Source organism: Barbatula barbatula, assembly GCF_947034865.1.
Source record: "Barbatula barbatula genome assembly, contig: scaffold_201, whole genome shotgun sequence".
NCBI lineage: Eukaryota > Metazoa > Chordata > Actinopteri > Cypriniformes > Nemacheilidae > Barbatula > Barbatula barbatula.
This window is the reverse complement of record NW_027636867.1, coordinates 1-11,449: the sequence shown is the minus strand read 5'-3', so window position 1 is coordinate 11,449 and position 11,449 is coordinate 1. Positions and strand designations below refer to the sequence as shown.

At 40.3% G+C, this 11,449-nt stretch overlaps 2 protein-coding genes across 2 annotated transcripts; one reads left to right on the top strand and one right to left on the bottom strand.

The window, feature by feature from the left end:
* Window positions 1-984: 984 nt before the first annotated feature.
* sim2 (SIM bHLH transcription factor 2) lies at window positions 985-8,370 on the top strand (the record flags this gene model as incomplete). Its single annotated transcript, XM_079488413.1, has 11 exons — window positions 985-1,159; window positions 2,424-2,506; window positions 2,685-2,774; window positions 4,123-4,231; window positions 4,338-4,423; window positions 6,002-6,201; window positions 6,283-6,389; window positions 6,673-6,820; window positions 7,007-7,169; window positions 7,247-7,535; window positions 7,865-8,370. 11 exons carry the CDS (start codon window positions 985-987, stop codon window positions 8,368-8,370), a joined length of 1,956 nt encoding a protein of 651 aa, XP_079344539.1.
* Window positions 8,371-10,385: 2,015 nt separating this feature from the next.
* On the bottom strand, window positions 10,386-11,421 carry LOC306890986 (biotin--protein ligase-like). The gene is given in 6 exon segments (XM_079488412.1): window positions 10,386-10,543; window positions 10,549-10,650; window positions 10,652-10,685; window positions 10,757-10,970; window positions 11,051-11,165; window positions 11,265-11,421. Coding segments are annotated over 6 exon segments (612 nt in total). The 5' UTR covers window positions 11,385-11,421; the 3' UTR covers window positions 10,386-10,516.
* Between the last annotated feature and the right edge of the window lie 28 nt (window positions 11,422-11,449).

The window sequence follows — 11,449 nt, the reverse complement described above, 5'->3', positions numbered from 1 at the left end:
GCGAAACTTGAAGGACATACTCGTTAAACATGAATCTGTTTTCGGCCGCTATTTGTTTCATAGGCAGCGTTACATTATAATATGAGAAAACTTCATTACATCGAATATGTTACAAATGAAAGCTTCTAAATAGGCTACACGAAGAGTTCAATCGAGTTTGAGTGGCACATCTATCATGTGGTAGATAACCATCTGCTTGAATGAATGAATTAAAAATCTGATTTCTTTTTAAGAAAGATAATTTCCATCTCTCTCTCTCTCTCTCTCTCTCTCTCTCTCTCTCTCTCTCTCTCTCTCTCTCTCTCTCTCACACACACACACACACACACACACACACACAAACACACGAGGCAGTGTGACGTAACGGCGATCATTCTGCAGTGATCCGCCTCTTTTCAATCTCAAAGTGTCTTTCTGTCTTAAGGCTTCTCAGTATCTGAGAGTCCTGACAGCACTATTCAGACATGGGGAGAAATTGAAAATCAGACAGAGCTCCTAAAATGGACGAGTGGAAATGTTAACAAAGATACCTGGAAAATAATTGGAACCATCTTCTCGTTTTTCATCTTTTTGGATCTATTTCATCATCATTTATTTATTAGATGATCTTTTTTGGTGACGTTGTACACATTTTCGTCAAATTACGACAACCTGGAACTCAGCTGTGACGGTAAAGTGCGCAGATCCATTTTTGTATTATACGAATCGAGTTGAATTGACTTTGCCAAGTATAAGAAGTAACATGCATCAAAGTTTGTTTATGCGAAATTGAGTTTGTGAATTTTATAAGAAACCCTTTTGTCATCCGTCATCTCGTCATTCGTTCCCGATGACAGTTTGCAAACACGAGAAAGGTTTTAGTCCAGTCCTGGAAATGATTAATGAAACATGTTTTAACGAGTAACACTTAAAGTGCCTCGTTTTATTCAAACTAGAGAAGGACAGCAGCGCTTTCAGAGGCTTGTTATTCTCAATGTGTCAGAAATGAAGGAAAAGTCCAAGAATGCAGCGAAGACACGAAGAGAAAAGGAAAATGGAGAATTTTATGAACTGGCCAAACTGCTGCCGTTGCCCTCGGCCATCACATCCCAACTGGACAAAGCTTCAATCATCCGACTGACCAGCAGTTACCTGAAGATGAGATCGGTGTTTCCAGACGGTCAGTCAGCCTACTACATTACATACAACACACATGTCGACTTTTCTGTCTTATTATAGCCTACACTTCGTTTTATTTTGTAATGTTTAATTGATCATTAATAAAATAGAATTAGATTGATTCCTTACGTTGGGAGAAAATAAAGGATTTGCTCGTAATGGGTTTAACTGCTCTAAAACATGTAATGTCAAACATGTAAAATGTTGTTTTGTGTAAAATATATTATTTTGATCAATATTAACATGATCAAATAGATTATCTTGAGAATTTCCAATTGAGCTGATAAACCAATAACTTCAACCCTAGAAATTCTGTTTTGGAATCAATCTCTTAAAATGTTTCTAAAAGTTAATTAGTTAATTATTTTGCATAAAAAAGAGACTTTAATGAAAATATCGTGTGATAAATGCTAAGAATTACAAAATTCACGTGAAGCGCAATGACATGTAGGAAAAATAATAAATACCCTAAAGCTGACTAAATGGGTTAGTCGTTTTATTCACGGATAATATAGCCTACAAGATGATAAAATATATTAGTTTATGTTAAATAACATTAACTTTGATAACCATGTCCGGAAAATATGTGTAGATAACTGTTCACTTTTCTTGGTTTAGATTCAGATACGGCCTATGTAGATTGAGACCGATGGCACTTTCATTTAATGTCGACAATATTGAACAAATCGCTCACATTTGAACACTTGCTCAATTAGAATCTGAATCAGAAGGAGCTTTATTTGGAATTAGTTGTGTTTTTTAAAAAGCTATTGGTAAAGGCCACATACATGTATAAAGAACATTTAAACAAGTAAGGGAGTAGCAGAAAATAAATAATAAGCCTAATTACAATATAAATAATGTTGCACGTAGAGACGAAAATACATTTGAACTATCTGACAATACATTTCATTCTGCTGGGACTCATGTTTACGCAAAGCTAAACCGGCCGTAAATAATCTAATAGCTATTTGGTATTTTTGTGTGTCACACATTTTGTTTTTAGTTTTAAGTTGATGAATAGGCCTATATTATTTACATCAGTCTATTGCATATTTAGTTTGATAACTTCTGAAGACTGGAAGAATTTTTATTGAACAAAATAAATGATTTCGACACATTCAAAGATGATTTGTTTAGGCTAAATCTGTAACTAATAAGCATCATATGAATCAGTGAAATATCTCGAAGGGCTAAATGTCAAAGATCTTAACCGTGTATGAAATTGTGTGATTGGTTTGATGTTTCTGCTGTTTCGTGTGAAGGTCTCGGTGAGGCGTGGGGTCAGTCGTCACGTGTCAGCCCTTTGGACGTTATGGCCAAAGATCTCGGATCTCACCTGCTGCAGGTGCGACACGTCACAAGAGTCTTTTCATAAATACTGTACAGTATACGCGACATGAAACATTTCCGACGTTAATATAGAAATATCATAGAGTTCAATTTTTATGCTGAGAATTATGCTTATAAGTGTACAAATGAATTATATGATGTGCCTCTGATTCACACTTATTCTTGTTTTAAAGACATTAGACGGGTTTGTGTTTGTCGTCGCGCCAGATGGAAAAATCATGTACATTTCAGAAACAGCTTCAGTTCATCTGGGTCTGTCACAGGTAAGCGCGATACCAACACTTTAATACACAATAAACACGTCGACCCGTTGTCACATACACAAGCACACACGTGTGTGCGTGACAGAAATATTGTTGAGATATTACAGAAAAAGTGAAAACGTTCAGTGGCATGTTTGCTCAATGTTGTCATTTCTAATCTGTTGACAAATTCAAAGAGACCATTTCCTGCTCTGGAGAAAAACATTACCTTTAGTTTTAGATCACAACGATTTATTATGATTTAGTTCAAAGTCAGAATTCAAGAGACATAAGTCATTTATATAAAACGGCGAATAAAACTATTTGAGCAGAATTCAAATGAGAAATTTAAGAACGTTTAGAAAATATAGAAACTTTTAGACGTTTGAAAAGTTTACATGATTAGAAAAGTGTGTTTAATTTTTAAAGAGTGCTTTCTTTTGGATGTGCACGGGTGACTTACAGAGAAAACGTTGTTTGTTTTTCATAGTCAAAAGAGCAGCGGCAATAAGAGAAGAGCTCAAGTCACACGGAAGAATGCAAATAATGCTGTTAATGTAGGAACACCTGTGTATACTGACTACTGACCATTCAAATATGAGGTGAACGATGAAAAGAGTGTGTGTGTGTGTGTGTGTGTGCGTGCGTGTGCGTGTGCGTGTGTGTGTGCGTGTGCGTGTGTGGCCACAGTGCAATATTAAGTTCAGCAAAGCAACCATCTCAAGCAGTGGCAACAGCGTTCTCTTAAATCTGACACAGGGTTTGGTGTTCAGTATGCAGATATGATGAGAAACACACACACACACACACACACACACAGATGATGGTGTGAAGACATTCCTGCAGGACTCTCAATGCGCTGCTGCGGCACAAAGCTCAGATTAAAGCTCTCTCAGCCGCAGCTGCAGGAAAGTAATTTGTTGCTGAAGTGTTGTGAAGTGACCCGGCCTGTGTCCGCTGCGCCCTGTTAATTTACACACAAAAATACATCAAAGTCCAGCACAGAAGCCACTTTTGTGTTCACATGCAAATCATGTTTTCATACATTAACTCTTTGCAGTGTGAAGCAGACTGTCTCTTTGAGAGGAACGTAGATCAATTTCAGACAAACAGGAGCTTAGTTTACACACACACACACACACACACACACAATAAAGTGTGAATATACACCCCTTTACAAGAGGCATTTCTGTGAGTTGATGTAATCTTCTTAAATGATACAGATTTATGCTAATCTTAATCTCATCTGCCTCTTTTTCTCGTGAAACATTTGACTGACTAGTTAAATCAGCTACATCACAAATCTCACACAACACACAACTTTATTAATGTGAATGATGATGTGAAGTGTATGTTGTGTGTGTTGTAGGTGGAACTGACTGGAAACAGCATATATGAATACATTCACCCTTCAGATCACGATGAGATGAACGCTGTGCTTAGCACACACCAACCTGTACACACTCACTTCATGCAAGGTATACGCACACATACACACACGCACACACACACACACACATATAAATGCACATTTGTGTTTTATGTATATACTGGCTCTAGTGTGATGTGTTGTTTGTGTTTCAGAGTATGAAATCGAGCGCTCATTCTTTTTGAGGATGAAGTGTGTTTTGGCCAAGAGGAACGCAGGCCTCACATGTGGCGGTTATAAGGTGACAAGAGAAGAATGCTTACATGTGCACTTTTATTCTGAATGCATAGACAAAATGATTTTCTCATGACGATGTTTTACCGGCGCGTGTTAAACTGGATTTTTGCATAGCAAATGTCATCATGAAAAGCAGCTGAAAACATTTGTAAAGAGCTCAGATTCAGAGTGATTATTTAATCCGCTGTAGATGTGTTTTTCATTACATTAGTCAGAGTTTAACATCAAATCTTCAAAGAGTCAAAGAAGTCCACAGAACCGTAGATTTGACTGTGAGACATGAATCCATGACATCTCATATCCAGTAACAGATTTTACATGACGTCTCCACCTGTTTCCACAGAGCTGGATAAAATCATTCATGAATCACGCCAGCGATGGCTTAGGTTAGGAAATTTGATTACAATTTACATTGGAAATAAGCAAGTGGTTCATGTCAAGCAGAAAATAGATCAGGAAACACATGGGTCAACAGGGTAGAAATAACTAAACACCACAAAAACAGAATCACTGTTAGTGTGTGTTGGGTCTAAATTAGACTTTTGTTGTTTAAATTGTGAGAGCACACAAATCTATCTTCACCCTTAAAGGTCCAGAGTGTAATTTTTCAGAGGATCTATTGACAGAAATGCAATATAATATACATAACTATGTGTTCAGTGGCGTATTAAGACTTTACAGAATGAAGAGTTGTGTTTTTCTAACCTTAAAATTAGCTGTTTCTATCTACATACACCGCGGGTCCCCTTACATGGAATTCACCATGTTGTTTCTACAGTATCCCTAAATGGACAAACTTCTTTACAAGAACGCCTTTTCTAAATACATTATCTCCTTCGGCAAAGAAGTGTTAACATGATGACATCTTAGATCTATGTCAGTCGCCGTAGTGCTTTGAAAATACGAAGTGTGAGCTATTGGCTGCAATTCACAACCTCACCACTAGATGCTGCTAAAGTTCTTACACTGGACCTTTAACATAAAGTAAAACATTTGTCACACTTATCTGGACAAAAGTACGTGCAAACAGGTGTACTAAAAGGAGTTTAATCACGAGGCACTAAGGCAGGGTGGAACAAAATCAACTACTAACCCTTCCGCCTTCCGTGCAAGATATGTTTCTTAATATTTTGACAAAGTTAGGGTTAGGTTAAATCCTTGGTCAATTGTTTTGTGATTTAAGATTGAAATGATTTACACTGAATTATTTAGCAGAGATTTAATTTAAAGGGATTATACAATGAACATTTTCAACAATATGGCATGATTTATTAGGGTCTTCATGAAATGTCTGCAACAAATTTTGTTTAAAAACACTCAATGTTTGTGTAAACGACGCCCTGTCAAAAACACCTACACTCGTAGCAATCCGTTTTGGTGTATGTCTCCTTAAATGCCAATGAGATACTGTGCACCCCACCCCACCAATATGTGTTTTTTCATCCAAGGGGCTCTTTAACATACCATTTAATCTTTTAATACATCGTTTATTTTCATAAATTGAACCATAAAAACTGTTTTTGTTTTTGTTTACTAAAGAACTAAATGTGATGTGAGGTTCAGCTGTTATTATTGTGTTCAGGTGATTCACTGCAGCGGGTACCTGAAGATCCGTCAGTTCATGATGGATGTCTCACTGTACGAGTCGTGTTATCAGATTATCGGTTTGGTGGCCGTCGGTCACTCGCTCCCCCCCAGCGGAATCACAGAGATCAAACTCCACAGCAACATGTTCATGTTCCGCGCCAGTCTCGATCTCAAACTCATCTTCCTAGACAGCAGGTGATATCAAAATGAGACAATGTGATAGACAGAAGAAACTCTTCGCAAACTACACATGACGTTGATTTGTTTGTGTATCAGGGTGGCAGAGTTAACAGGTTATGAACCACAGGACCTGATTGAGAAAACTCTCTATCATCACGTGCATGGATGTGATGTGTTTCACCTGCGATACGCACATAATTTATGTGAGTCAGGCACAGTTTCAACATCTTATCAACAGCTGAAAAGTCTGATCGTGTAAATGAATGTGTTTAATACACAGTTTCCAGATCAAAAGTATTTTGTATTTTCTCTCAGAAAATGATCCACAAGTAATAAAGCAAACTCCTCCTTCCTAACCCTAATGACATAAGGAACACAAAAATATAATCAGAATGATGGACTGCTAGACTGTTTATGGCCGTATAATATTGTGACTTTCACGTGTTTCAGAATTTCTTTAACGAAAGCTCTTTCTCTTTCTGTCAGTGTTGGTAAAGGGACAGGTCACCACTAAGTACTATCGTCTGCTGTCCAAACACGGTGGATGGGTTTGGATGCAGAGCTGCGCAACCATTGTTCACAACACTCGCTCATCTCGACCGCACTGTATCGTCAGCGTCAACTATGTGTTAACGTGAGTAATCTCTCACCTGTGTGATGTTGTTTACTTGTTCAAAATAAGGGTCAGAAATCAGAGGCAGTGCACTTTAGCGTCTTTTTGAGGCACAAAGGCCGGTATGAATTGGACCCATTACATATAAAGACATGTATGTGTGAGAGGTTCATATGTGTGTGTGTGTGTGTGTGTCTCTCTATGCAGGGATGTAGAATATAAAGAAATGCTGTTATCTCAGGACCAGAGCAGATCCAGAGCATCTCTCTCTTATAAAAATGGTCTCACAGCTTCTCAGGATTCACACAAACAGCTTAAAGGCAAAACAGGCAAAATCAAAAGCAAAGTGAATGTTTCTCCATACCCTCAGGTAAAAGTGCTCATCCAGGTGTATCTTCACATGCAGTCTGTCTCACGTCTGTAGCGCTAAACTCTTTTCCTTTCCAGACATCACAGCATTCTGATAAACTGGAGTGTTCGTCATGGAAGTCCAGCTCGTCCGGTCAGGACCAGAGCGCCGTCTCTCTGCCTCTGATCTCTCTATCTGTCCCTGGACCGCCGGACGTGACGTCTCACTCTCTGCAACACCCTCACACCATCGACTGCCGAAAGCTGCGAGCGACGGCAAGCTCATCTGGACGACACGTGCTGTCCTCGCTGCATGGAGACGCTGCCTGGAGCTGCAGTTTAAATAAACCTGCAATAAGCATCCACCCCCCCCGCAGTACATACACAGGTAACAAAAACACACACAACATTTTGAATATCACAACAAATATAAAACTCTTTCACCTGCTTAAGGTCCTGTTTTATGCTGCAGATATGGTTGCTCTTGTTTGTGATGTACGTAAGTTTCTTTGGATGACAGTTTCTGATAAATGGTTAAGAAAGAATAAAAACAGATCGGACAGATGTCATACGAGTCTCAGCAAACAACCAGCACCCAAAGTGACCCCCTTGACTGAGTGCTTGAGTTTGACAAAACAAGTGTGTGTCAACCCTAAGCTTATTGAAATGTGGTTTCTCAACATCGCATGTGTGACCGGGCGTGACGCTGTCGTACAGGTTACAGCGGGAGATTCACCGGCGAGCCGCTGCATGTGGGCTACAGATCCAGTGGTGCGTTTAAAGAGGAACCTGAGCCCCGGTGTGGAGGGCAGCCGGATGACCCAACCACCTGTAAACAGCCCAGAGAACATCATGGTCCACCGGGCCTCGGCCGTCACCTGCCCGTGCACATGGTGTTGGAGCAGAGGCGCAGGCTGCGTACGCCGGACGGGCCGTACGAGGAGAGCGACACCCAGGAGGAGAGGAGGGTTCTGGTGGGCATGAGGCTCCCGGCACAAAGCCCATTGGTCTCTCTGAACCTCCACCACGTTCTGACCAAACACGGCTCTATCCCATCTGGATCGTACGCTCTGAGCCATTTAACGGAGAGTTGTGGTCACCGTGGAGAGGAAATGAGTCCGTACATGTACCGGACACAAAGTCCCACCCCCAGCCCGTCCCCCGAGGGTCATGGTGTTCCCCATTACATCGGCACGTCTGTCATCATTAGCAATGAAAGGTGACGCTGCAGGAAAGACAACAATGGTTGAAAGACACTTCACATGATGTTTTATGTAAACTCTTTATGCAAAATCTGCAGATATTTGGTGCATATTTAACAACATTAAAGTAATGTCAGGTATGATGCCACCTTCTCTATTTTTACTTCATGTGTAGGCAGTCCAGTGGTTCACAGAGCTGCAAAAACAATGAAAACTGTTTATTTTGATCATAAAGATTTCTTTACATGGAAAAGTGTACTTATAGGAAAGAGACAACAAATTGAACTTATTTCTATAGACAACTTTGGCCTAACTCTTTTTTTTAACAAATATTTATTTCATGTAAATAAAATGTCAGCTTACAATGATATAAATCACACAGATTGTTTTCAATCTAAATAAATAAGAGCTAAACTTGAAAGAAATGTTGTCATTCTAAAAGAGCTCTTGGGATACGTGTTCATGAGGGCAGGTGGGAAACTTTTCATTTTTCTAATATCTAATATTTAGACTTCAGGCCTGTATGAGAGTAAACAGCGGCTCTGTTTGTTTGTTGATAGACGAGAGATTTTGAAGGAGAGCCAGCGGTCTTTGGGGATAGAGGATTGGAATATGGCATTATGCAGCCAATATGAGAGATGATAGATTTGGGTTGACCTCCAGGAACCCTGCTGCTGAAATTGGTTAACAGGATCTTGTGGCTGTGACATTTATGGATCTGAGGTACCGAGCTATTTGCGTAATGATTTTTAAAGGCTGACAGCGCTTACGTGGCCGTTTAGCTTAAGAAGACTTTGATGTGTAAATGTGTCCACACGGCACTCCAGACCTGAGATGTCTTGAGGACCTCAACAGGGTCCACGAGAGATAATATCAGTCATTTAAGACCAGATCTCTCTCTCACACACACACACACACACACACACACACAGGGACGTGGTTGGTCCGCATGAATGTGAGAAAGTGTTAACGGCTAAATGAGCTTGTAATGAGGTGAAAGATCCCGACTGCTCATTTCACCCCATCAGAGACGAGTCTGAACCGTGAGGTGCTGCAGACAGATGAGGTGAATCTGAGCACGAGCGGATGACCACGACAGAGCCAGGAAACCAAACAGACTCACACATGTTGCCTTTACATGTTTCATGGGGACTTTTTATGGGAGACAATGTTTTTTATACTGTACAAACTGTATCCTGTCACCCTACCCCTAAACTCAACCATCAAACCTTTGCTCCTCACGGTGTACCAAGACCTCACACACACAGGCATTATGATGGTTTAGATTGTGTTTGTGACCCTGAAACACTTTTACAGAAACCTGTGGACAAAAGCAGATGTAAAGCATAATATTAGAAATCTTAAAATTGTTTACCACTGAGGAGCAAAACAGACTTAGATGACACTGCTTTAAAGACAAACACATCTGATCCACATCAAGCCACTGTGGAGGTCTGTACACGAAACATGAGAATGATGTTACACTTCACATCCGCATTATAATAGCAAAACAATGATTATAAACGGCAAGATTTAAATTTTTAATACTGGATTGTGAATTATGACAAAACATGGACTGATATTGACAGATGACCTGAATCCCTGATACACATAAAAAAATAAACAGTAAGAATTATATAAAAACAAAACAGCAAATAAACTAGACAAGAGCTTGTGTGCGTCTACATCTACTCACATAGAGTGACACTGATAATATAAAACACGAAGAGAAATATAGTTTTAATTTGACAAAAAAAAGCATGTATTTACAATACTGTCCGACACACTCACACTGCTGAGATGTTAAGCATGTTTCTTATTAATGGAAATACACACACACAATCTGAACCACAAACATTTCTGAAGTGGCATTAAAAGGATGTTTCAGCCGATATCATTTACTCTTGTCATGTCAAACCTGTACGAGTTTGTTTCTTCTGCAGAACACAAAATATGATATTTCGAATAACATAGGTAACAAAAAACCATTGAATCCCATTGATTTCCTTTGCATGAACACAAAACCACTGAGACATTTCTCAAAATATATTTTTAATTTATTAACAGAAGAAGGTAGACAGCACTGCATCATTAACAGAATGAAAGAAATAAAAACAAACACTTGAAAGTTCAACTATTATTATTGTTGTTGAAGAATGCAGCGGCTTCAGCTGCTCTTTGTCACCACCAGATTCTCAACATGTCAAAGGAGTTTCCATCGGGCTGTACAGAGACGAGCCGCTGATCTCCTGAGAGCACCTGCAGAAATCCATTCTCATCCAGACCCACCTCAGCCTCAGGGACCGTCTTCGCTCCACAGACGCACACGTGTGCCACTAGAACACATGAGACCTCTAAGAAACGCGCTGATGAAACACACGTGCTGATTTCTTACAGGTTTTCTTACCCGTGCACCCATCTCTTGTAGTAAAGCGGGAGCAGAGCGTGCGGCCCGCGCAGCTGAAAGTCTGTGATGAAACGCTCCAGTAGCGTGAGTGTGCGAGCGATGAGCTGCGCAGGAGTGAGCGTGTCCAGACCGCAGCCATGCTGAAGGTTGTGCTGCAGCACCAGATCATTGATGCAGACGGTCGGGTTACTGTTGCTCACGTTGAACCCGCAGCCTGCAGACAACACAATGCACATCATGCACACTCATGCTACACACAGACAAGCAACAAGACGCATCGATACACAGAGTTACCGATCAGAAGGTTGAATGTTTGGCCCGTAATGGAGGAATTGACCAGAACTCCGCCGAGTTTCATCAGGTTACTGTAGTAAATGTCATTGGGCCACTTCAGTCTCAGGTCAATGTCCTGAACAAACATATTCAAGAGAAACACAGTGAATTCATAAACATCAGTTTGATGGACAAAAAGTGTCTTAATCATTGAGTCAGTTGTGTGTGTTTGCACCTCGTATCCCGGCAGCGTGCGCACAGATTCCACCACAGCAAGAGCGACGAGATGCTGCAGACATGAAACTCTTTGACCGAGCTGTGTCTTCAGAGGAATCTTCAGATGAAGCGTAAACATCGCACAGCCCAGCGGACTCAACCACACATTTCCCCCCCGACCTGACACACGCACGCACACACACA